The 26,472-nt window shown below is 35.5% G+C and overlaps 3 protein-coding genes across 6 annotated transcripts; 2 read left to right on the top strand and 1 right to left on the bottom strand.

Annotated features, from left to right (window-relative positions):
• Window positions 1-4,551: 4,551 nt before the first annotated feature.
• On the top strand, window positions 4,552-11,472 carry LOC113726929 (very-long-chain aldehyde decarbonylase CER1). 4 transcript variants are annotated; one of them, XM_027250849.2, is made up of 12 exons: window positions 4,645-4,820; window positions 5,087-5,310; window positions 6,171-6,403; window positions 6,576-6,795; window positions 7,152-7,527; window positions 7,616-7,723; window positions 7,884-8,084; window positions 8,894-8,992; window positions 9,083-9,256; window positions 9,873-10,039; window positions 10,882-10,936; window positions 11,021-11,472. In XM_027250849.2, the coding sequence occupies exons 1-11, from the start codon at window positions 4,761-4,763 to the stop codon at window positions 10,916-10,918; spliced, it is 1,899 nt and encodes a 632-aa protein (XP_027106650.1). In that variant the 5' UTR covers window positions 4,645-4,760; the 3' UTR covers window positions 10,919-10,936; window positions 11,021-11,472. The 4 variants fall into 4 exon arrangements, with proteins under 4 accessions (XP_071931506.1, XP_071931507.1, XP_027106650.1 ...); XM_072075405.1 differs by lacking the exon at window positions 5,087-5,310 and having other exon boundaries at window positions 4,552-4,820; XM_072075406.1 differs by lacking the exon at window positions 9,083-9,256 and having other exon boundaries at window positions 4,640-4,820.
• Window positions 11,473-18,106: 6,634 nt separating this feature from the next.
• Window positions 18,107-20,216, top strand: LOC113726926 (uncharacterized). Its single transcript, XM_027250847.2, has 2 exons — window positions 18,107-18,311; window positions 19,282-20,216. Exons 1-2 carry the CDS (start codon window positions 18,138-18,140, stop codon window positions 19,675-19,677), a joined length of 570 nt encoding a protein of 189 aa, XP_027106648.1. The 5' UTR covers window positions 18,107-18,137; the 3' UTR covers window positions 19,678-20,216.
• Window positions 20,217-20,571: 355 nt separating this feature from the next.
• Window positions 20,572-26,231, bottom strand: LOC113726928 (UMP-CMP kinase 3). The gene is made up of 10 exons (XM_027250848.2): window positions 26,091-26,231; window positions 24,436-24,482; window positions 24,087-24,141; window positions 23,784-23,901; window positions 22,832-22,988; window positions 22,592-22,672; window positions 22,335-22,442; window positions 22,158-22,229; window positions 20,960-21,010; window positions 20,572-20,771 (listed from the first exon to the last, which is right to left on the bottom strand). Exons 2-9 carry the CDS (start codon window positions 24,463-24,465, stop codon window positions 20,999-21,001), a joined length of 633 nt encoding a protein of 210 aa, XP_027106649.1. The 5' UTR covers window positions 24,466-24,482; window positions 26,091-26,231; the 3' UTR covers window positions 20,572-20,771; window positions 20,960-20,998.
• Between the last annotated feature and the right edge of the window lie 241 nt (window positions 26,232-26,472).

Raw genomic sequence — 26,472 nt, 5'->3', positions numbered from 1 at the left:
ATAAGGCAGCTAGCTAGGAGCGGGCCGGCGGTGGATGCATTTCCCCGGCCTCGAGGAAAAGTGTGAGAGAGGAGATCAGGTTTTCACCTTTCCAGTAGCAGAAAAAGCATTAATAGCAAAAGTTTCCGTGTGTTGAAGGATGCCAAACTTTGCCAAAACATGCGACACTATATGATTCTCAAAACTTGACCAATTTCAGTTAAGTGCATTGAAGAGCTTTAAGATTACCTACATGATATGTTGGACACACTGAAGAAATTTTTGGCATGTCAATTTATTAGACTTCAATAAACTGCCGGATGGATATATTATAGCTCAAGACTTTTTTGGCAATGGACGTAAAAAAAAAAAAAAAAACCTATATCAAGTTAATTATGTCATACCAACTAGTGATCTGAATCAATTTTTCATTATCAATTGATCACACATGTTATTAGAGGTCAACATTGTCAACATTTAGAAACAATCCACAGCTATTTCTAAAAGCAAGTACTTAAAATCATTAACAAGCACAGAGCTCGGAGATAGAACTAGATCATTCTCTCCTCCTTTTCTCCTCTTTTCAAAAGGCCATCCTCTTCGTAAGTCAATTTACCATGGTCTCCTTCCCATAGATTTCTTTTTTTTTTTTTTGTGAAGTTTCTCTCCTAAATTTTCTTAATGAGAGTTCTCTGATTCTTATAAGGATTCCTAATGAGAAATTTCTATTTCTTAGGGGTTTTTAGTGATAAATTTCTTTTTTTTTTCTTCTTTTGTTTTTGTTGTTAGATTCGAATTTATTTCAAATCTAATTGTTAGATCTAGAATTTTTTTGAGTCTTGGGTCCATCTTGATAGATATCATCATCATTGTTGGAGTTTAAAATAATTGATTAGTAAATCTGGCGATTGCAACATGTATAGAAGGGAATTGCAGCGATTTGTTTTGTTAGAAAACAACTTGAAAATTTCTTGTATTTCTAGTGCATGCTTCATCTGTTATTAGGATAATTATGTAAATCAAATCGTGCGGGACGATTTCTGATGAATGAAATTTGCTTTTTATCTCAAAAAAAAAGTACTCCCTCAGTCCCATTTTAATGTCATGGTTATTATTTTGGTTTGTCCCAAAATACTTGTCATGATTTAAAATAGAAATAAATATAATCCAACCTTTTCATTATACCCTTAATACAAGTCCCAAGATAAAGCATTTAAGTTATATTCTCTTAATTATTCATGCTACAAACTATCTTTGTTTTTTAGATAGTTGTATTTCAAATTCAACTTACAAAATTTTAAAGTATAACTAAAGGGCAATAATGAAAAGACATTTATTAGTAGCTTATGTATCTTAATCAAAATTTATTTTTCTTAAACTATGTACAAAGTTGATTGTGACGTTTGACATTTTATCGTGACATAAAAAATGTGATGGATGACTACTCAAAATCATTTTTTTTTTGTTGCAACGATATGATTCCGATAATCTAGTCTAGGGGGAAGGGGAAGAGGACTCGATGTGAGCAAAAACTCCATCGAAGATGGCCAATAAAAACCATCACATATTGTGAAAATTTTTTATGGAAGGCAAGGGCTGAACCTGACCTCCCTCCACACACCACCAAGACGACCACTGGGCCTTCCAGTGGCCTACTTAAAATCATTCACTGAAGTCGAATACATGTAGTATTGGTCACCAATTAATTCCCCAACTGCAAACTGAAATCAGTTGTGCTGCTGCCATTATTGTATGCCAAATGAGGAAATTTTGTTTCTGAATTACTCTTAAATGTTGAATGAGTAGAAGAGTTACCTTGTCCAAACAAGAAATTGTTGTAGTCAGTTCTCGGTCACGTGGGTCATGGTCTTTTTGGCGATTCATGTTAAAATCAAAGTAGGAGACTTCGCAACTTTCTGCCTTGATTTTTATCTATTCTAGTATATATGCAGTAGGTCCTGTGTTTATTGCAAGCAAAAAGAAGGATTACAGGTGACGAGGGTTTTCACTCCCCAGTTTCCATCACTACTATTTTTCCATTTATATGTAATAATTCTTTCTTTTTCTTCTAATTGGGAACTCAGTAAATATCAAGTTGAAACCGTTGCCTTGGCCAGTGGGTGGGATGAATGAATATTATGTATGAATGTGAAGAAATCTTCAAATACTCTGTTTCAACTTTCAACAACACCGATGCGACCGCTTAAATAAAAATATAATGACGATGGTGTTTCTTTGTGACCTAACATTATTGTATATTTTCTACTCATGTATAGAAGTACATGTGAGAGTATAAACATTATATGCTCAAATTAACCATTGGTAGTGCATTAAGCTATGTTTTTAGAACCGGACCGAATATCGATTCGGTCGAACTCAGGGGTCAAGGGTCAATGGATTCAATCGGGTTCGATAGGGGTTGAACCGGATGACGTCATAAATAAAATTTATTTAAAAATTAAAATATTATATGTAAAATACTTAATAACATATTAATATTAATAAAGGTATATTCATATATATTTGATGTTTCAAATATATTTAATAAGAAAATACAAATAAATTAGAGCAATCAAGTAGCAATTTATATTATTTAATAAGCATTAACAAGTTTAAAATTAAAATTATGGATTTAATTGAAAAATAACACCAAACTTTAAGACAACATTTATAAAGTATGAAATATTTGAGGTATCTTAATAATTTTTAATAACTTAAGGATCAAAACATCATATTAAAAATATTCTGCCCTTTCAAAAAAAAGTAAAAAAAAAATAAAAAAAAAAAATAAAGAGACCGGGTTCATTTTTCCGGTCAAACCGGGTCAAAACCTGATCAAACCCGGAATTTGACCTGATTTGACCGAATTTTTGATTTTCCGATTTTTAGGATTAACTCGGACCGGCCAACTTGCTGATTTTCGATTTGATCGGTTGAACCGGTCGATCCGGTCCGAGTTAAAAAACAGAGGCATTAAGTCTAGGCCAGCTTGGTAAGGAAGGAGTAACCAAAAAGAAAAAAGACTGATTCTATTTTGTATCCTAAAATTCATACCTCAATTCTAATTTGCGGTATACATTTTAACTATTAAATCCACAGGCCATAGCTAATAATAATTAGGGATATTTTCAAAAACCTCTCGTGAAGTTTTTAATATTTTGACAGTTTCACTGGTCATCACTAAAGGAGGTGTCTAACGTTTTGAAAACCTAAAAAAAAGGCGAGTGAAACTGTCAAAAACCTCACCTCAAAGGAGGCGTCTGAAATTTTCCCTAATAAATGCAAGTGACATGTCCAATCCACTGCCCAACTCAATTCAGCTCCAAATTCGTCGCCTCCTGTGAAACCGTCACATTTTGCAGTTCCAGAAAACAATAATAATGTGCTGTCGTCTTCTGTCGAGTTTCGATTACCCGACGTACATAATAAGTACTGTAGTAGTTTAATTTCGGGCAGGCTAGTTTTTGAATTTGTGCCAACTCCGAAGAAAGCAAAAGGCAAAAGCAATTCCGCCTCCATTACGTATTGAAATTGTCTTTCGGCTCTGCTCAGAAAAAACATTTGTCCATAAATATAAACCTGGTACGCAAGGTCGGCATCAAATATCTAACCGTTTTGGCAGGACCTCAAAACTTGCAAAATCAGCCTTGGCCCACAAATTCTAGGCTTTGTGAGTCTTCTTATACTAGCATTTGGCTGATAAGTGTAAAATTATGACTGGTTTAACAAGGTTGAAACTTGGAAAGCGAATTCCCTTCATTATATTAAGGGTACTTTTTTTTGGGATGGGGTCGGTATATATGGATAGAATAAACAGGAGGCAGATTATGTTCGAGCTGTTCTACACCAATGAAGTACATAGGGTAAAAGTAAAAGGTCTTCTTTCGTCGTGTAGTTGAATGTGCTTTGGCTAAGAGTCAAGCGAGTTTATTTTAGGAATGAGATCAATTCCAACAAGAGATTGGCCTTCAAAATCGGATAAACTCCATTTCGTGTATTCCCGAACTTATATCACTTTTTCAATTTTGCACCGTAAATTCTTAATTTTGAACACTTTGCATCCTACATTTTCAAATTTATCGTATTTAAATCTAATTAATATCAACTTTAGCAAAATTAAGGGTATAGACAATGATAATGTGTCAAAAGTAGTAGTCAAAATGTACCAAGGTATCATAACAAAAATAAAATAGTGCATTCTCATTAGTTTGTGTCATCTTTTATCTCGTTAATTTTGCTAATAATATTAGTAATTGAGACCTTTTAAATCAATAATAACGTACTAAAAGTGGTAAAAAAAAAAAGTGAAAAGATTGCAGTTAGAACAAAACGGGTGCATTGTCATTAATTTTCACAAAGTAGTCATTGATTGGACTTAAATTGGACGAACTTAAGAGTTTAGGTTGCAAAGTATCCATCCATAACTAAAAGTTTAAAACGTTAAATGTCCAAAATTGAAATTTAAGGAACATAATGAAAAAATAATACAAGCTCAGAGGTTTACAGTGGAATTAGTCCTTCAAAATCATTACTAGTGTCACAGTTGAACTCATAACTGAGTCTTGGAGTGTTCCACTCCCACGTGATTAGTGTTGCCCACATTTGATGGCTGCGACAAATGCCAACACTTCCACAAATGATGTTTAAAATTCCATTTACTTTAAAGATAAAGAACATTTCGAACATTGATGTATGCCGTCGTCTCCAATGCGAGACCCCTATTTAAGGCCCAGAAAAGAGCTTGTAATCATCCCTCACACAAAGAGTAAGAAGCAAAGAAAATGGCTACAACACCAGGTCTCCTCACTGACTGGCCATGGACGCCTCTTGGGCGTTTCAAGGTGCTTCTTTTCTCCTTCCACAACATGAAAATGTTCATTCTCATCTTTCTCAACTGTGAATAGTTTTTTTTTTTTTTTTCCAAGTTCTTGTTCTTTTGCTTATTCCATTTCGATGCATGATGACTTTTTAGCTGTGGATTGATGGAAATCTCTAAATCTCATATAGATCTAAGCTTCAACAGCGTGTAAAACTATGGACTTAGATTTTTCATACTACTCTACTTTGTTCTGGCTGCATAACTGTTGTTGTTTTGGTTGATATGAAGTACGTGGTACTGGCACCATGGGTGGCTCATAGCATTTATTCAAACGCTACAAAAGGCGAAAGCGAGAGAGACCTCACAAACCTTCTTATACTCCCCTTTCTTTTGTGGAGGATGCTTCACGATCAAATCTGGATTAGCATTTCTCGTCACCGAACAGCTAATGGCAAGAACCGGATTGTTGACAAGACCATTGAATTTGAACAAGTTGACAGAGAAAGCAATTGGTCCGTTCTACTGTTACTTAATGACTATCTCAATCTTTTCTGATCTCCTAATTACAAATACCTTTGTTTTTTTCATTCGTTGTTAAGATCGAAAAGAGAAAAAATATATATATGGGGAAATATGATTCCAAGAAACCACTGCGTTCTTTCTAATGGACAGGAAAAGGTTGTTTCCCGCCAAGTGGGATCCTCCATGCCACTATTCGGTGTCAAATTTAGTGTCAATTTCACTCATCACATGATAGTAAAAGAAATTTAAATAAACAGCACATGACAAATTAAATAAACAGGATATTTTGCATAAATATAAAGGTGGCACTGAATTACCACCGAAAAAGTAGCGCCGAAGATCTCGTGTGATTTTTCATCAAGTTCAGAGTTCTAATTCTATACTTGGTAGTTGGGGGTGAGAAAGGCGTGACGAGGAGTGGGCGGGTTCTTGGGTTCCAATGGGGAAGTTGCCTGTAACTTGGTGACGATCTCTATGATGGCCATGCACGTGTGAATGATTGGTAGATTAATCCTAGGAAAACACAAGCTGCTATTTAAAATGCTTAAAACCCTTGTTAACTGTGACTTGTTTCTGAAAAACATACCTCAGATTTGCATATCTTCAAGATCAGATTCCTGGAATATGTACTTTTATATCAATATCCACCCCTTGCATTTGGGAGTAGGAAATTTTTAATTAGTTCTATAGGTTTCAGGATCACAAGCATGGTTAATAGTCTATGAATTAAAATAAATAAACCTAAAGATTTTATTTTATGCACAAGATATGAATTTCGATGTATTAGGAATCATATTATTATACTCACGTAAAGTTGGTACTTATTTGTTTTTCTGCTTTTTCCTCTCAGGGATGACCAAATAATATTAAATGGAATCCTATTCTACATCTTCAACAATTTGTTGTCTAATGCTTCTCGGCTGCCGTTGTGGAGGACGGATGGTGTGATCTTGACCTCTCTGCTTCATAGTGGTCCTGTGGAATTTCTCTATTATTGGCTTCACAGAGCACTGCACCACCATTTTCTCTACTCTCGTTACCATTCCCACCATCATTCCTCCATCGTCACTGAGCCCATAACATGTAAGAACACACTATCCAAAAAACAAAAAGTATTTTCATCAATTCTTTTCTTTTTTTTTTTGTGGAAATAGTTGATTTCTTTTCTTGCAGATATTAATGAATAAAAAGAGAAATAGGGTTCTATTAATCTTTTGAAAAAAAAAAAATTTTTGGTTGTGGTGGTGGTCTGCAGCCGTGATTCATCCCTTTGGAGAGCACATAGCGTATTTTTTGCTGTTTGCAATTCCAATATTGGCAACATGGTATACTGGAACTGCATCGCTTGCGTCAATGTTCGGCTACATCACATACATTGATCTAATGAACAACATGGGACACTGCAACTTTGAGCTAATTCCCAAAAGACTCTTCTCCATCTTTCCACCTCTCAAGTATCTAATGTATACACCCTCGTAAGTGACCTCCAAATTCAATCAAATCCAATCCCTGGTTTTGTTGGATACACACTTGTAAGTGATCTCTTAAAAAACTGTTACGGTATTTTTTTTTTCAAAAAAAAAATTATCCGAAATAATCTACTATTCAAACACACTCGAAATTTCTATGCAACATGGCAATGATAAGAAGAGATTTGCGAGTACATAATGTGTTAGATGTTTGGTGCCACCAGTTTTGTTTTTTACTAAAATCAAAGAAATTAGAATTACGTGAAACTTAACAAGATTTTACCGTTAATTCTATCAGATCTTGTGATTGATTTTCACTTTCTATTTGCTTAATCACTGTTGAAGTACCTGTGTTACAACAGGTATCATTCTCTGCATCACACTCAATTCCGAACAAATTACTCTTTATTCATGCCCTTCTACGACTATATCTATGGTACCATGGACAAATCCACCGATTCGCTGCACGAAACTTCATTGCAAAGAGAAGAAGATGCCCCAGACGTGGTACATTTGACCCACCTAACAACCCCACAATCCATATACCATATTCGTCTGGGATTTGCTTCTGTTGCCTCCAAACCCGAGGGTTCCACATGGTACATTTTGTTGATGTGGCCAGTTACACTTTGGTCCGCGATTATTAATTCCATCTACGGCCGTACCTTTATCTTAGAGAGGAACAAGTTAGAAAAGCTCAAGTTGCAGTCTTGGGCAATACCAAGGTACAATGTGCAGGTAAGATCAACTTAACTAGTTGAAATGAGATGGTTTATTTGTGGGATTTGTTTGCCTATATCAATTTAATTTAATTTTTATTAAATAGTACTTGAAGAAATGGCGATCCCGAGCAATTAATGGCTTGATTGAGAAGGCCATACTAGATGCTGAAGCAAAAGGCACCAAGGTGTTGAGTCTCGGCCTACTTAACCAGGCAAGTTTAAGGGCAAAAGTCAATAATTCCTCGCAATGCTATCAAAAAGAACCCATAGATCATTATTATTATTTTTTTTTGGTGTGAGGGGATCTCATATATACATATATATATATATTATTTGCAAGTTAAAAATATATGGAGAATTTACAATTTGCAGCGGAAGGAACTGAACAAAAATGGAGAATTTTTCATGCGAAGGTACCCTAAGCTGAAATTGAGGGTGGTGGATGGAAGTAGCTTGGCGGTTGCCACCGTCCTTAACAGCATTCCTAAGGGAACCACTGAAGTCCTCCTTGTTGGCAACCTCACCAAAGTTGCTCGTTCTGTTGCGTTGGCTTTGTGCGAAAGGGGTATTCAGGTTTGTTGTTTTAGCCTTTTACTTGTACCAGTACATGATTATCATATATGGCCGCCCTTATCTGATGTCCCTCTCTTTATTTATTTATTCGTTTGTTTCGTCATGTCTCTTCCAAGATGAGTAAATAGATCAAGGAAAGGAGCAACTAGTGTCTTAGTGTAAGTTGGCATATTACTCTATAGTTGCATAAGATCATCGTTTACTTCATAGATTGGCCACCTAAATGCAATTATATAACTAGCTACCAAAAAAAAAAAAAAAAACGTTGGCTTTGGAAATGAAGAAAAAGTAATCATCTACATTTAGGCTTAGGCAAGAAAATCTTATAAGATCACCACACAAGGGACAGCAGAAGAAACCTATTTTAAGGCCTGTTTGGATTGCTATTTTTAGAGATTTTATAGAAAAGTGTGTTATAATAATTTGATGTATGTAAAGTAAAAAGATCATTAAAAAATATATTTATGAAAAACGTTCAAATTTTTCCTTAGAAATTGCAATATTTTATTTCTGCAAAGCAAGATTTTGTACATATATTGGGGGAGATATGAGTTGGTTGGTTTCGAGAGAGAGAGTGTGTGTGTGTGTGTGTGTGCGTGCGTAAATAAAAGATGCTGAATTCAAAATCTTCCGCTTACACTTAAAAAAAAAAAATTAGTGTACATATGTACGAATTCATGGACAAATGTTATGGATGTGACCTGCATCAAGATCCTAGTATAAAGATTTTAGGCTTCACATTTGCATTTTAAGAGATATTTGTGACCTCTAACATTTGGATATCTTTCTAAAAAAATTCGTAATTTCAGGTAAACATTTCATCCCAATATGAGTTTGAGAAGCTTAAGCAAAGCGTGGCTTCCCAAAGCAACCTGGTAGTACTGTCCAAGAGCGTGGCGGCTTACAAGGTAGGCATGTTTTGTACGATATATGTTTGTAACCGAAGTCCTTGCATTATTAATTGATGGCAACAACATATGAATTGAATGTGGTGTTAGACTTGGTTGGTTGGAGATGGATTGACTGAAAAGCAGCAGCTGAATGCACCAAAAGGGGCATTATTTATTCCTTTCTCGACTTTTCCTCCGAAGAAAGTACGCAGCGACTGCTCCTATCTGCATACCCCCGCAATGCTGGCTCCCGCCTCCCTCCAAAACCTTGACTCTTGCGAGGTTGCTAACTTCTTTTACTCGCATTTAACTATTTACTAGGGGGTGAGACAGTCACACCCTACGTGTGTGTGCGTGTGCGCGCGTGCGTGCATATTTTAGGGAAAATCATAGTAGTAATAGTAAATAAGTATAGCAGTTGCAGTTATATAAACATCATGAAAATGTAGAGCAGGACGTAGTTGTTTGTTATTCTTTCATGTAAGGATAAGACTGGAATAACAAATAATGGCAAATTTTTTTAAACATCAAATCCATTGCTCAAGCATTATGTATAGAAAAAAGATATAATTCTAGGATCAAACAGGCATGCCTAGACAAATAAATAATCGAAGTATTTTTGCTTGTTTCACAAAACGCACCAATAACTAGATTTTTTTTTTCTTTTTTACTTTCAATGATCACCAATATAATTTGTGACGCACGCGATTAGCACGCCCCAAATAGTCGCTAATTAATCAAACCAATATTGAGCAAAATTTCTTTATGTTAACAACATTCTGTGAATTAATCCATCCATCTAAAATTCACACTCGATTTGATTTTTAATTAGTCTTTGTGGTTTTGTATGATAGAATTAATAAACTTGGTTTTGTTGTATGTATGCATTACCGCACAGAATTGGCTGCCAAGAAGGGCACTAAGTGCAGTGCGTGCAGCTGGCATAGTGCACGCATTAGAAGGATGGACTGAGCATGAATGTGGAGAGAACATGTTGAACGTTGAAGAAGTCTGGCAAGCTGCCCTGAAGCATGGCTTCCGACCTTTGGGGTCTCCAAGCAATTGGTCTCTCTCTTTTTAATTAGAACACACATGCATATGTGTTAGTCAATGTTTTGAAAACCAGATCCGACCAACCGGTTTGACCGATTGAATCACGAATCGGTCATGCCTCTGATCCGATTCAATTAAACATCCAAAGAATTAATTGAACCGATCAAAATCTGTCAAGAACCGATTGAACCGGAAAAATCTGGAGGTTCAACCGATTTTATTAAGTATTTATTTTTTAAAATAAATAATTTAGTTTTATTCAAAATGTTTAATACTAAAATGAATTAAAAAATTATTAAATCTTTGAATCGGAGTCGAATCGATTGAACCGATCGAACCGTGAACTGAAAAGTTTTTCGATTCATTCCCTGGTCCGGGTTTAAAAACATTGGTGTTAGTTATCCAGAATTATTTCTCAAGAAGGCCCTTTTAGGTCAAATTACTTAAGCTAGTGAAATATTCCATATATGCTTTGATGAAATGTATTATTGTATTAGTCCCAGAGAGGGCTGTTGGCTCCAAGAAAGCCTAGTCATATAATATAGTGTATTTTGGCCCTTTAGCCGTATGTAAACCTTTTGTCGGACTATGTTTTGGCCACTTTCTTCTTAATGTTTGATTATTCAGGATAACAACCACTTTAAGCTTTCTTAATTTGTGCTGTCAACTTTACTCCAACTGCTTCATGTTTCTGCTCAAATCAAATTGAAGTGTGAGGGTTAAGGTTGTCAATCAGAGTAGTTCATTAAACCTACAAATTAAAATGAATTTTTTGTCATTAATTTGAGAATTAGTCTTATATACGCTAAAAATTGAACGAGTTATTAATAAGAAATAAAAACTTCATGTTACAGGAGTCATGGACTATTCGACTGGTTAATCGATGCCTGATCCTAACTGGTTGCATAGGTTGGGCCAAATGGTTGCATTGTTACTCAACAACCCTCTTCAACTACTTCCCTAATAGATTTATGGTTAAATGGCTTCTTGCAGGTTGAAGAGGGTGGAGTACAGAGAGTAAACTGAACCTATAAATTAAACTGAAGAGGGCCAAATCCAGATTCCACACTTTTAGTGTCTGAAACAGATGGTAGTAGAGTAGTAGTATTTTAAATACGGCATTGATTAAGGTTATTGTCTGGACTCTCTGGACTCTGCATAGCAGGTTGAATGTTGAAGGTGATGGACCAACCAAACCACATGCTGAGACACATATACATCATCATATATCGAGTATCTTCTTTCACTGCACAATGCTGAGCCATTTAATGAAACTAAGCAGTATAAATACATGTTTCTAGAGCTGGAAGGTGGAAACAGAGAGTTACTTTAATTCTGTATGCATATTCCTATGCATATATCCTCCCCAGGACCCTCATCAATAAATGCCCAACAAACCCCTGCAGATATTTCCAACATATCCGGGATGCCATTTATCCAATCAATTTCGTGCTTCATATTCTCTGAAAATCTCTTCTTTCTTTTTTTTTTTTTTTTTCTGACGCAATGATTGTAAGAAGTCGGCGAAGCACATAAGAAAGCTTTTCTTTTTTGGTCACAGAAAGATTTTTTTTTTAAAATCTGAAATAATTCACTGGACTCTGAAATAATTATGCTGAGGACATAAAGTCGTGATAATTTTAATGGACTTTTTGATCTTTGAAGAACTCTTCTTGGTAAGAGCTTTACTTCCAGTCTGTTCACATAAATGAAAAGGAAAATTGGAATGTTACACATGCTACGATTTTGAAGGTTTCAATCTTCTTAAGTTTTAAGTTTATCGTTATCCAATCTTCTTAATCTGCTTATCGCTAATATAAGGAATTTCCACCCTAAATTTTGGACACTTCTGCGAGTATTTAACATCCCAAACAATACAACCATGGATTGAGGCAGTTTATATATGTCTGTAACTTTCAAAAGTTACAGCATCTGTAATGTTACTAGAATCCAAAAGAAACATAACACTTGTCAAACGTAATGCCCAAAATACCACTGTTTTAACGGGAGTCTCTATGTCAACGAAGAATTCAAGAAAACTATTTTGATGTTCCACTTCCAGATAAACAAACACTTGAACTTAGCCCATCAGTTGTCTCATGAAATTGATCGACTATTTCGTCGTGTCCTAAAGGAATTAATCCAAACCCACAATGATGAATTTGGTTGGGTTGTTGAATCCGCAGCCCAGAGCCGATTGGTAATCTGCTAAACTCCAGCTCAGATTTCTAACTTTGGAGGTGGGTTCCTGTAAAGAGTGATCTACAGGATATTACAGGGTAGATTAACACCAGATTTAAGAACTGTGCAAATTACCTTTTAAGCTTTTAATTCGGATAGTTACTTTGTTTAGAGAATTGCTGATGTTTGGAAGAAGCTTTTAATTCTTTTGCTGCTATCAAATTTGGAGATTCAGGAATGAGCCGGAATTCAGAGGTCACATTTTCCCTCCTTGCTCGGGGTGTATGATCAGCTATTGAGAGATTTGAGATCCATTCTGTCTCGTTGGAAGCCAGCCAGATCCCAGCCTAGCGGATAGTTTTGCTCTGATCTACGAGTTGGAATTTCCTAGTTTTTTGTTAGTACGTTGATTGAATAGTATGTGCATGGTATGGTATACTTCTGTCTCGTGTACACTTTCTTGTAGATCACTGATGTTTGAAATTTAACCCAAAAAAAAAATTCTCCAAAAACTGATTAAGATGGAAACTAGACAACTTTGCACATTTATTGCCCCTTCTGCATCAAAATATTTTCTGGATTTAACTTTATTTTTTGAATAACTTGAACTCATCTTAACAAGTGCCCAATTAACATGCATGATGCACCCAATCCATCAACAACCCATATTGGAACAGGCTTTGTGGTCAAGAAAATGATGATTTGAACAAAAACACAGGTTGCTCTATTAATCGAATGATGAAAAGATATTAAGTAGTTAAGAATAAGGCAACAAACAAATCAAACTGCCCGTGAGCCGACTAGGTTTAAGCTCAACTTGAAGTTGATCAATATTGAATTCGAGTTGAGCTCAAACTGATCAGCTTGAATTTGAGCGTAGAAAAATTCAACTCGTTAACTCGCGAGTCACTTGATTTTATATGTGTGCGTGTGTGCGTGTGTGAAATTACATATATATATTCCTAATATTTTATCATTTGTTAAAGAAAAATGCTATTTTATTTATTTTGTTAATAATAAAATAATAATTATTTTTTATTTTTTAAAACTCTAGTAAGCTCAAACTCAAGTTCAAATCGCCTCAACTTTGAGAGTCGGTCAACCTCGAACTCAACCTTTACAATGAGAGCTCGTCGAATTTGAGCTTGGTAAAATTGAATAGTTACTCGATTCGATTAGATCAAAATTCGACTCTCGTCTTGACTCGTTTACAACCGTAGTAGTTAAGAAGAGTAGTTTTGGGTCCAAATGAATCAATAGGTTCTATGTTTCGGATTGGCGTCTTTATCATTTCACCCATGAGGCACTAAATATTCCATGTGACAGGAATCGAAAGTGGTTCAAGAATGGACGGACTCGTAGATATATTCCATAGGTTTTACCAGAAAGTTTGTAGCTCGAATACTCGTAGATGTCCTGAAAGCAGAAATACTGGAGTTTGAGTATTGGTTGAGGGAATCCCGTGTATAGAATTACTTTTGTTCGTGTAGATTATTTGCTTGAATGCTTGTGTTCGAATTGCCCCCTATTCTTGTCCACATTTCATAGCTTTACCATGTGACGACGCAAAAGATCTTTTTTTAATACTATTTTCTATTTCAACATCTATTAATTCACTATATATTTTTCATAAACATCATATTTTAATAATTCTTTTTCTTGTCGTTTTAAGTTCTAACACTACTAACCGAGTAGAACACAAAAGATTATAGATTAAAAGGAAAACTAAATTTTTACTAAAAAAAAGTGAGTTTTTAATGAATTTTCTATTATATATTGTTATTTAGTCTATTATCTTTTGTGTTCTACTTGTAAGTAATCTTTGAAGCTTAAAAGGACAAGAAAAATAAATAAGCTTAAAAAAGGAAGTCGAACAGAAGATCATTTGCGAAACAAGTCTATTTTCCTTTCCAAAAAAAAAAAAGGGCCTATTTTCCTTTCCAAAAAATGGGACGAAATTTGTACTTGTTTTTTCACGGGAGGTTGGGCGCACTAATTAGAAGCATCATTTTTAAATTTCTAAAGAAGTATCAATACATATATGATAAAGAAGCTGCGAAAAAGAAAGCGAATCTGTATGTATGTATGTATTTGCAGCTAGGCAACAAAGCGCATATTGTTTTCACAGAACATCACGTTAAGATCTTGGTCAAAATGGAAAGAAATGGTTCTGAGAAAATACTTAGAAAATTAGGGGAGAAGAAGAAGTTGTAGTACTTGCGATCAGTTGAATGCAGATGACGAGGGACTTCACTTCTGCATAATGGGCATGTAAAATGGCGGGATGATGCAAACCATTTATCGATGCATTCGACATGGAAGCAATGGTTGCATTTGGGCAGCTGTCTGTACTTGTCATCACCGTTTATGTCGGCGAGGCACACTGTACAATAATATAAGCACTTTTTCTTCTGCGTAGTTTTATCTGAAGAATTAGAACGGGCGAAGGTTAAAGATAAGAAGCGCAGACTTTGATCCCCGTGAAACCATTTGATGAAGACCAGACGGCAGATGGAGATGATCCCCGTGAGAATCTTGCTTGCGGCCGCCATGGCTATGGAGTTGGAGAATCTTAATTTGCTTTCAACCCAAGTACTGGACCATCCATGCCGCGGCCTTTTCTTTTCTTCTTTCTTTGCCTACTCGCCTTAGCTCATTTTGTGCTGTATATATGCCCGTATTTATTATTGCAATTGTATGTTTTTTGCAAGACCAATAAGTCTTAAACTAACTAACTATATATGTTGGGTTTAGTATATTTTTTTTAAGGTAGAATCCAATTAGTTGTGCATTCTTTGAAGCAACACCAATTGTTTGTTGATGTAACATTAGATGGCATACAAGCAAGTTAAAACAAAACATGTACGTGGTATATTATCTCTTCATTGCCAAAATGAACTCTTCAGCATATATAGCAAGCTAGTGAGAACATATATCCGATCCGTGGTCTTGATTGATTAATCTGTTGCATGAAAAATTAAGCAGAATGTAACGAAACAGCTGGGAAAACAAAGTCGGATTTCGCATCTTTTTTTTTGGATAGCTGGTGGTGGTCCAACCTTTTGTTTGTAAAACTAGAAGAAAGAGCTTTGCCAAATTTCAAGTAAACCATTGCTTATGTTTGGAGATTGATCCATACACACGACGGCCAAGTATTACCATGATGACATCCCATGTACTGAAAGCAAAAGCATGTTCTTGGCGTACTCCAATAATAAACCAGAGAGAGGACGTACATCCCTTTGAAGCCTGGAGGGATGCTGGACTCAAGCCATGTTTGCTTTCTTTGTGGGTTAAAAAAACAAAAAACAAAAAACAACCAACTTGTGTACGTAGGTCAATTTATTTTCTGAAACCTTCGTCTGTCAGCAAAGCTAGTTTGGGAGTTTGTGAGAAGAGAAGAAGTGAGAAAAGTTACTAGAGAGAAGAGAAGAGAAGAGAAGAGGGTCTTTTGATCATGTTTGGAAGTTTAACCATTCCACGCTTGGGAATTAATAAGACATTAATTGGGGCTCTATACCAATTGCAACTGCTCGTAGTGAGAATCCCCCATTCAAATTTCCCTCCAGCAAACAGTGAACGAACCTTACCAGCTGACAAATTGAGTCAACCAAGAAACTTGATATATTAATTACTATGGATGTCACCCCCTTTCTATATATTACTTGGATGCCTTTTTTATTTATATATATATATATATCATTACGTCACTCCTGTAATCCCTCCTTCCCTTCCAAACTTAACAGCGAGGTTCAAACCCTAATCTGTGAGATGAAGCATGAAGCCAACAACTCTGACGGCTGTTGGTTATCCCTATCCTTTCCTTTGCAATTGGGTGAAACCTTCGCCCATTCACAAAGTTTAGTAGCAGTATTGTACGACTTAGCCGTCAAGTTCACAAAATACCGAAAAAAGCAAACCACCAAAAGAAAGTATTAGAAAGGTTTTATTACCTTACTTTTCAACTCATTGCTTGCTCCGAACAATGACAATCAAATCTCATTCTTTGGGGAAAAAAATGTTTAGGTGAGAGTGTGCCTGTCTTGTTATAAAGGTAGTGTAAATCAATACAAACAAAAGCTACCAAATAAATAGATATCTCGAGTTGTATAGTCTACTTCACTGTTACAATCTGTCGAGATTCATTTTATTTTTTCAAAAAATGATCCGAGGCCTGACAAATTATATTTTACTTTACTCCATTTCGAGGTGAATTAGTAATTTTTATATTTTTATTACATTATTTTTTGACTCAGTTATACTATATTTAAATTTTTGTTATATTATTTTTCAATTCAATTATACTAAAGGACAAATTTGTGGGAAATAGAACTTGTAAGGCCCATCCGCGTGAAATACATGATCTTCTATGAATGACATGACAACCATCTTTATCCATTTTTCTTCTTTTTTCCCCTTTGGTATTTTTAGATGAAACAGTAGCCTGTATGTTTCAAGGAGCTAAGGTGCATAAAAAGTGAGTGAGCTCTCGAAAAACCATGGGATACGAGTCATATGACATTTCTCATTGAAACTGAGTAGAAAATGTTTTATTTTCTCTTAACAATTTTCCTATCTCTTTGGGAATTTAAGAAGGTTGTTTTGCTTTACATTTTCACAAATGGAATCATAGCCACATTGTTTTTTTTTTTTTTTTTTTTTTTGCTTTTTTCGTGGCGTGAAGGAAGTTGACGACATACATGAAAAGTATTATGCTGTGATAGCATCTATATGATTCGATGCTAGATAGAACCAACGATACTCGAGTTTTCTTCATTCCAAAATAATTCATTTAATTATATTCCTAGTCACATCTCAATACTTCTATAATATCCCTGTTCTTAAACACGATTTCTGCTTGTGGAATCGAGTGTGTGGTTCATTATCATCAAGAATCTAATTTTTTCCATTTAAAAAATACTCTATGTTATGAAATAATTATAAGATGTGGATGTCCGTTTATATTCTCAAGAAGGAAGATACATGTATTCTCTCTAGGTTTATTGGTACATTGGATGAACCTATTTATGGATGTACTTGAAGTACTAAATTCATGTATTAGTATTTAATAGGGTTCATGTACCTTTGATCTTGGATCTCCTATATGTAAGGGTAAATCCTACTTCATTTGTAACCTGGAAGTACTTTGATCAGTAAATAGAATAATACTATAGTTCTTCTATCTCTCTCCGCTTCTCACTCTACTATTCCAATCCCTACTTTTGGTAGTTTATTTTGTTAGTTTCACAACGCTCTAAACTTTTTAGAGGAGGGAAAGAGGAGCCCGACAATGCAATTTCAATGCCATGTACCTACTCAACCAATTGCTAAGTCCTTTGGTACACCTAAGGAATGGGTTGGGTGACACCTATTTAGGGTTTATAGAATTTTGTTTCATGTGATTTGTCGTTAATTATTTAGTAATCTCCGGAACAAGAGACAAGTTGTATTTGAAATGTTAAATAGGATAAGTAATAGCACGTGATTTGTTATGCATGTCAAAATTTTATGATGAGACTTGGTAAGGGGGCTTCTCAAGAGGACTGAGGATTGGAAGTAGGGTGATACGGAGGAGGGAATATAAATGAGAGATTTCGAATTCGAGACTTTATAATAAAAAAAAAAATATATATATATATATATTAAAAAAAATATCCTCCTGTACACCTTGCCAAAGACTCAAAACTTCAACTTGGCCTTGTGGGTATAGTCCCAAAAGCCCAATTTAAGATTGAGCCCAAAAGCCCCCAAGGCCATAAAGAACAGTGCCTGGGAACTGGCCTTGCTAGTTGATGGCCCGAATGATGAACTTCTATTTCATTTCGGGTCACTGATGTACATATATTTACAGATGAACCCAACTGTCTAAAGTATCTTATATATCTACTCCCAAACTTCTGGTCATGTCTACCATAGCATTTGTTGAGAGATGTCTGCTCTCATTTCTTCAAAACCCACTTTATCTTTCACTCTCGCCTCTCAATTTATTTCAACAGGAAAAGAAAATCCCGCTTCACTTTCATGGTCTTCTTCTCTACCAAAGCTGAATCTTTCCATCACTACTACTTCCCCGTCAAGCCCTTTGAATCTCCTTCATAAGCAGGTTTGGATAAATCCCATTTTCCAAAGCTCTTTCTTTTTCCGCTTCGTGCTGTAAAATTCATTTCTTGGAGCTTTTTTAGTGCTCGATTCATTTAATATCCTGAAAAGATGCTTGAATTTGCTGAAACATTGTCGTCTGAGACTATCACGTGCATCAGGAATTGTCAATTTTAGTTTCTTAAAGACGAAAATATAAAAGATGAACAAGGTAACGTGCAGGAGAAGCACGTCCACCAGTTCGTTGCTGAAATAATTGAGTCTGAAAGATTAAAGAACTTATCTTTGGGGAAATGTTATGCTTTAAGAATTATAGTTTCTCTGTTGAATTTTTATTTGTGAAAAGTTATTGCTGGGTGAGACATTAAGGGCCCGAAAGCACTTGGTTAAGATTGCATATACAGGTGATTTATGTTTATTTTTATATTATTATCATCATTATTGTTAAAACATACCTTGGTCAAGTATCTGGAGGAAAATTGCTTTTCGAAATGACCCTGTTGTTGAATTAATGACTAGATAAATTAGGTTGCAGAGGATATATGGTGCAACTTTTTAGACAATTAAGTACTTTTAAGGCATAGAATCTTCAGTCTTCCAATGATAATACGTGTAGTGTTAGTATGCAGGTAATGTGACTACACATTAGACGGGCTGCAGATTTCATTTGCATTTGGCGGATTATACATGATTCGACTGTGAATTGAAAGCTTGTTGGGAAATTATCAGCACCCTTACTAAAAATCGTTCTCTTCCTAAAGGGGTAGTGTGTATGTCACATAGTGAAAGTACGTTTTAGTTGTTGCACAAACTTTCAGGGTCTGAATTAGGGTGTCCAGTGCAGAGTTTCGGTTAGCCTCTGATGCATCGTAGTTCACACTTTAGATGTAATCTTCAAATGAGAAATGATGGGCTCAGTAGAAAAGCAACAAATGCTTTTTTAAGTAATGTACATTTATTTCAACATGTTTTAGACTTTTGTTGTTGAAGCTGCCTGGACTCGGAGATCTCGAAGTGAAGCAGCCAAAAAGCCTAACAGAAAATCATGGAAACAACGGACAGATATGTACATGAGACCATTTCTACTCAATGTTTTCTTCTCAAAACGATTTATCCATGCTAAAGTGATGCATAGGGGAACCAGCAAGGTGATATCTGTGGCAACAACCAATGCCAAGGATCTTCGGAACACATTACCGTCTCTTACTGACAACAATGCTTGCAGAGTAATTGGGAAACTTATTGCAGAACGGTCAAAAGAAGCTGATGTCTTTGCAATTGCCTATGAACCTGACAAAAACCAGCGGATTGAAGGCAGACTTGCAATTATTCTTGATACCATCCAGGAGAATGGTATTATTTTTGTCTAGACATTTGCTGCAGCTTCTTGGCCTTTCCTGCTACTGCTCCACCGTCTCCGCAGAATGTAACTTCTTTCTACTGTGGCTTGAAGTACTGTAAAGGCATATGAAATACGGAAGAATGTTTACTAGAACGTGACGAGGAAGTAGAATTAGTGTATGACAAAATGCAGCATCCAGGATGTACCTTGCTTTGATTTGGAAACCTGCTGCCATTCTTATTGTACCTCTTCCTCTGATTGTTTATATTGCAGGCTACAACCTTGCTATGGAATGATGAAGAAAAGATTTCTTTCATCAAGTTTTCTAGTTTTACATAGAAGAGGAAGTTTTCTTCCCACCTTATGCATTGCAAAAGAAATCACAGGAGGATGTCTGGGCGTTATAGTTTTTCAGCTGATGGTGTGATGACTGATGAAAACATTGTGTAGAGGCAGAGGTCTTTACCAGATGCCTTCTTGTTGTGGCAGCCCAACAGGAGAAATGTAAACAAGAAAATGAACATTCAAGCTTGGAATGTGATTCAGGCTTCAGAGTATTTTTGCTCATTTTTGCAAGTGATGGAGCGAGAGTGCTGGACTACTTGCATGCCTCTTCAGGGTCTCAAATTCAAATTCGCATTTTGTCCTTTATTCTTTGCTTCAGGGTGCTGCCTGGTGTTTATAATTCGAGGAATTCAGAGAACATGATAGCTTTATTTGACATCCATTTCGACGGTTGGACGTACAAAAGGGGCAAAGCAACTAAAACAGAGGATGCATAAAAGGAATAGAATAAATTGATAAGAAAAAAATCTTATCCGATAGTCTAACAACAACAGAAGGAGAAAGTTTTTGATACTTCTGCAGTTCCGCTGCACCTCATCATTGAGGCTGTATAGAGATTAGAGAGAAAGTGAAGCAATTAATCATAAAAACTTGAGATCTTATTATCAAAAATTCTCTTCATATGACATTACGGAGGCTTCCTCCTCATGGAAGCCATAACCTCACTTCTAAATAATAAAAAATCAGGAAAACACAAATTTTCTAGGGAAGTAACAAGTATAGCCGCAAATCCACTTGCTGACATGCTAAGAAATTATGCCGCCAATAACATTATACCTGTTGAGTAAAGAGTGCAATCAGTGAAGAAGCATTTACTTAAAGCAAATATGGTTGATGAACAAATTCCATGATACCATCCAAAGTCTATTAATTTCTAAAGAACAATATAGTGCAGATGCATGTAAAAACCAATTAGACTACCATTCTAAAGATGGCATCAGAAGAGCAAGTACTGAATATATTACCATAACAGGAATCTCGGGTACTGTATGTTACATGTTATCCTAGGCGGCAACCTGCACCACAAATTCTTCAGAATTAGTTCTCAGAAGGGAAAACTGACTGAAAATTAGGCAATCTAAGGTCATCACAAAAATTACATTTACTTGACTAATTTGTTTTGCGAAGAGCAACAGCGTCAAAACTGAATTATTGTGCTAAAAGTACAAAATCACACACAAAACTTCTAGCCTCCCTTTCAGAAGTTTTCATTGGAGAGGTTTTCTACTGATCAAAAAAAGTCTTCAACCAAAAGCATTTACTTAAAAAACATACATTAAAGCATATATTAACACTTTCATGCATCAGTCACTAGGAAGCAAATCCTTTCTATGAGGACAGGATTGACTCTGATAGCTCAACAAAACCTTAAAAGTTTGTGAGCTCAAGGAAATAGATAAAGGCAACATTTATTCTCTTAGTATTCACTGGCTGAAAGCTACGTCAAAATTCGTATGCAATGTACAGAGACTGTTTTGCCTAAAATAATCTGTCTCAAACAGCAAACCAAGAACCAAAGAAGAACGCTTTTTTTTTTTTGGTGTCAGTTTATCATTTAAATCTCATGCCAGTGTTCATACTTATGTTCTCTAGGTGGCAAAATTAGAAGCCAACTTTAAACTTTCATTTCCTGTTTCTGGAAATATGGGGAGCCAACTCGCAAACACAACCCAGAAAAGAATTGGAAGAAGTGTGAATAACAATCCTTTTTGAACAGTACTAATTGCTTTGATCTTATTTACCATTTTGCGACGATCAATTCTTTCAATGATCAATACTTTTTCTTCCATATCTTCTTCTTCTTCTTTTAGTTTATTTTTTTTGTTTATGTTTTTGGTAATTATCAATGATCCATACCCCTGCGGCTGCAATGTCAATAATTTGCAACTGAATCCTTAAGCCAGCAGAAAAAAACACAAGCTCAAGGTAAATACGATGATAGTTTCAAATATACAATGATGATTAATTTTTAATAGAATTGCTGCAACTTTCTAAGCTGAAAGATATTATGCACTCCCATTTACATTCTATATAAAATAAGGATAATTTTACTATCATTCTGCAAATACACAACACAGTTACAACCATAATTTGGCAGCACACATTCAGGATTTTGTCCACTTTCTAAAGGATGGAGCATAGGAAGTTTCTATAATGCATTACCTCAGCATTGGATGGGGTGAAAACTTCTTTAACAGCTTCAAAAACTTCTTCCACAGGCTTTGCAGCATCAATCTGCACATCAGAGAACCTTCAAGTTACCAATTATGCTCTACCTCTTCTTTAGTGAACAAAAAGACTTAGTGAAAATGGAAAATTGAAGTATATCAAAAATATTACCTTCCGAACCTTCCCTTTAGAGTTGTAGTATTCAATTACAGGAAGACTGGATTCCATGTAAACCCTAAAACGCTTCCTTATTGTCTCAATGTTATCATCTTCTCTTCCCTTCACATGGAAACAGAAATCAAAATCAAATATGTAGCAGGGTATATTCAGACAGTAGTAAGAGTGCAACTATAAAGTTTAATTGGTTTTCAGACTGTAGAACAAGGGGGCAATATACCCAATATTGTCAAATGGAAAGCAAGTCTAACCTGGTTTCGACTCAGAAGACGCCTCTCCATCTCTTCTTCCAGACAATCAAAAAAAAGGACAAATGTTGGTTCCATTCCAGTCTGCAGAACAAGAAATGAAGCAGCACTAACTTTTAACATATACTGGTCTAAAACTCCCAGTGCAGGTGACAATCAACAGGAAACAGTGGGCAATGCAATGATTTGGTCCACTGAACTAATGTAATGAAACTTAAAGGGAAGGTATAACAGAAAACTTACAACTAACTCAAAGGCTGCACGGTTTTCCTCATTACGAGGGAAACCATCAATTAGGAACTTGTCATTGCCACTTTCATTCATGGCTCGTTGGAGAAGCTTAATTGTCACCTCAGAAGGCACTATTTTTCCCTCCTTAATCATGTTCTGAATCATTGTCCTATATAGTAGATGAGTATAAAAATCAAAATCACATAAGACTTTAAAAGGTAAAAAGCGATTAAAGACAAAAATCAGTACGTTCAAGGGCCATAGATGATACAATATGAGTGATAATAAAGGTTCCATAAAATGGCAGATTTATATGCCACAAAAAGAAAAAGGAAAAGGATAATTTCCACCTTTACAGTCCCCAAGAATTAAATGCTCAACTATAGTAAAGAAATGAAGATGTTTGTACATGCCCAGGGATTATAAAACGTACAAATCAAGATTGTGATATTCAGATTAAAGCGAGATATTTCCTACTAAACAACCTCAGAGAATGAAATATGTTGGTCCTCTAAGCAACTCCAGTCACTTAACAACTAAGCCACACCATTCTTGTCTTAAAGTGAATTGTGCAATTTTGACTAATTGATTTTCTATCTAGATAGAAATGGTAGTAAGAAAGTTGCACAAACTTTTGAATCTTCCTTATCAATGATCAAATGAGAAAAATCTATAAAAAGCAAGTACATGTCAAGAATTTCTTATAGATATTGTACAACCAGTTATCTATGTCATCAGTAATGTTGTACACATCAAGAGTATATCCTCCACATGACCGGCACACAGTCATATCCATGTCAAGAGTATCCTTTAGGTGAGCAAGACACAGTCATAGCCATGTCAAATGAAGCAAAATCTGTACATATTGCTTCCAGGAACCAAGAGAAAAAGCACATACAAGGAGAGAATATTCATAGCCTGTGAAGTTTCAGTAACAGCTATAAATGGTGAGCAGAGATTTTACCCATTTTCCGAACCAGATTTTATTTCTGCTCTAAGAAGATCACCAGCACTAAGGTGGGTGTATCCATAATGCTCGACAATGTTAGCACACTGGGTTCCCTTGCCACTACCTGGGCCACCTGTTTATTTGATAATTATAGGAGGTATTAACATCCATTATTGAAATTATTAAAAAGATAGAACCAAAAGCACTGAGATAATAAAGCCAAGCAACCAATTTCACTAATTTTTGGAAATGCAAGGTTACATATATAAAACGTAATTGTCTATCTATAAAGAACTAAAGCAAGAGAACTGCACTTACCCAAGACAAAAACAACTGTAACCTTTTTGTCAGTCAACAGACTTCCATTTGCATCCTAAAATAAAAGATCACATGTTAAACAAGACACATGGCCAAATAAGTGAGGGGGTTCTGGTTTCTTGCCTCTAGAACGGTCATTTCTAACCTTGACATCAAACTTTCTGAAACAGGATAATTTCAATAAGAACAACATTTGACCAGCAAAGAACTAATTGCATTTCATAGGTTACTCTAAGTACATCAGTTCAAGCATTTTCGAATTCTTCGCTTGACAAGACTATCATATGAGGATTATAGCAATTTGGGCAACAGTAAGAATTGATAGTGCAAAAATGATCAGCAAATATACCTTGGTGGCAGCATCAAGAACAGTCCCCATGAGCACCAACCAAAGCTCTGCAAGAGAACCAACATCAACATAAGGTAACAATAGTTTAAAACCTCAGAATAACTCAGAAATTTTAGGAATACAGGTTTCATATAATTATATATCATTGACAGCTGAAAACAAGATTATGACATAATAGGTGCGTGTCTATAGTGCAATCTAGTTCAAAGCCAATAGCCGGTTGCACCAAATTCCAGAACACAAGCATCCTGTGACATAGACTACCATCTCTGATAATTACTATCCACACTACACTTTAATCAGTTTAAGAGGACAAGATAAAAACCTCCTACTGAATATCTTTAAAAGTTTTTCAAATGATCTTCTTCAAGTGACAAGACAAAGGGAAACAGAAATTAAACTTCAAACAACCTAAACAAGTACATCTGTTACTTAGGTGTAAGACCAATTTTTCTATTTTTGGATCCAACAATTTACGACAAATAAATCCAATCTTTACAAGCCTTCTTCATGAATATACTATTAGAAGATTTTTCTTCAACTTCTTACTGGCCCCCAAGGACCCCAAGGACATCTCACATTCAAGATATAAACTACAACAAATGACTCAGGGTGTATATATACACGTACATTACCATTCTTTTGACACTTCTTTTAAGTTATGCAGGATGTAAAGAGAAAAGCATTTTTGCCCGCCTTCTTTGACAGATAAAGGTTTACGCAGTGTGATTGTAGCAAAAGTGGAGCCTTTAGCAAAAAGGACATTGAGCACTGAAATCATCAAATGTTATCTTTCAGCTAAAACAAGATCTAACTGCTGACCTGAAAGTCGATATAAAATCTTTTTTTTTTAATTGCAGAATGACTTTCTAGAAAACCAATGAAAAAAAAAATGTGGTTTATATAAAATAAGAAGGCATGCTAGACAAATCAAAGAAAACTAAATGTATCTACCCTAACAAAATTCAAACTTTGGTGAAAGCATTGTCTATTTGTTGAGATCAAGAACAGATCAAGCAGATCATGCATGGCATGGAAAAAATCCAAAATTCCCATCGTAAGGAAGTAATTTAGTTGTTTAATCAGCAGAGTGTTACAAAGCCAATTACAGAGCTACAACTATTGTGGAGGGGGAAAAAAGATTCAATTTAATCAAACTGCAAGACAAGATCTACAGAATTTAACTATTATCCGCTGAAACCTATTTGTCAAGCTCACATACGTGTATATTACCATAAAATCAAAATTCAGCAAAATCTAACCAAATGTAACAACAATTTGCGCATAAAATCATGATTCTTCGCGAAACAAGCAACAGAAATTTACATTTAACAAGGAAGACAAACACGTTACCGCAAGATCTATCTAACATAAATAATGCAAGAAAAACTCAAAAACTCAATCAAGCCTAACGAATTATCAACCAGATCAATATACAATTCTGAGCACTAAAGGCAATAATACAGAATTTCAATCCTAAACTAAAAAACATCATAACAAAAAAACACCAGAACTTTAAAACAAGCAAATGTGAAGACGGTGGAGCAAAGAGAGAAGGAAACCGCAAGATCAATTATCAAATTAACCGTAAAGGATTGCAGAAGACAAGATCTGAGAGGATTCTGGATAGATAGATAGATAGATAGATAGATTACCTGGTAGAGAAGGAAAATAAGAGAGATGAAAGCGAGGGAAATAAGGAGAGAGATGTAGCTTTGGGCAGCTAGGACAGGCCTGAGAAGAAACGGAGAGCAGCAGCCTCGGTATTTATAGAGAGGGGAAAATAATTGCGGGGGAATCGCTTTTAACTGCCAATTAAAACAGGTTGGTGGTAGGAAACCCGCACTCCCGCAGTACAAATTATAAAGATCCTCTTCCCCTCTCACCACGGGAGGTATAGTGAATAGTGAATAGTAATGTCGCATTCAATTTCAAGCAAACCAAATATTCTGCTGTGCTTTTTGAGCCAGTCAGTCAACCACCATGAAGATTTATTAACTTTCTGATTTTTTTGGGGGGGAAAATATCAGAAACCTC

The sequence above is a fragment of the Coffea arabica genome, chromosome 2c, assembly GCF_036785885.1.
Source record: "Coffea arabica cultivar ET-39 chromosome 2c, Coffea Arabica ET-39 HiFi, whole genome shotgun sequence".
Lineage (NCBI taxonomy): Eukaryota > Viridiplantae > Streptophyta > Magnoliopsida > Gentianales > Rubiaceae > Coffea > Coffea arabica.
Note: the sequence above shows the minus strand (reverse complement) of the source record. Positions and strands in the feature narration are given on the sequence as shown.

What these genes read in the sequence shown, in the direction of transcription:
- LOC113726929 (XM_027250849.2), top strand. Translation starts at nt 4,761, where the DNA reads ATGGCTACAACACCAGGTCTCCTCACTGACTGGCCATGGACGCCTCTT. An exon ending in CGTCACTGAGCCCATAACAT is followed by an intron (nt 6,404 to 6,575) that starts GTAAGAACACAC and finishes GGTGGTCTGCAG; the next exon opens with CCGTGATTCATCCCTTTGGA. An exon ending in TTGGGGTCTCCAAGCAATTG is followed by an intron (nt 10,040 to 10,881) that starts GTCTCTCTCTTT and finishes TTCATGTTACAG; the next exon opens with GAGTCATGGACTATTCGACT.
- LOC113726926 (XM_027250847.2), top strand. Translation starts at nt 18,138, where the DNA reads ATGTCTGCTCTCATTTCTTCAAAACCCACTTTATCTTTCACTCTCGCC. An exon ending in TGAATCTCCTTCATAAGCAG is followed by an intron (nt 18,312 to 19,281) that starts GTTTGGATAAAT and finishes AACATGTTTTAG; the next exon opens with ACTTTTGTTGTTGAAGCTGC.
- LOC113726928 (XM_027250848.2), bottom strand. Translation starts at nt 24,465, where the DNA reads ATGGGGACTGTTCTTGATGCTGCCACCAAG. An exon ending in TTCTTGATGCTGCCACCAAG is followed by an intron (nt 24,142 to 24,435) that starts GTATATTTGCTG and finishes CTTTTATTTTAG; the next exon opens with GATGCAAATGGAAGTCTGTT. An exon ending in AAATCTGGTTCGGAAAATGG is followed by an intron (nt 22,989 to 23,783) that starts GTAAAATCTCTG and finishes TCTACTATATAG; the next exon opens with GACAATGATTCAGAACATGA.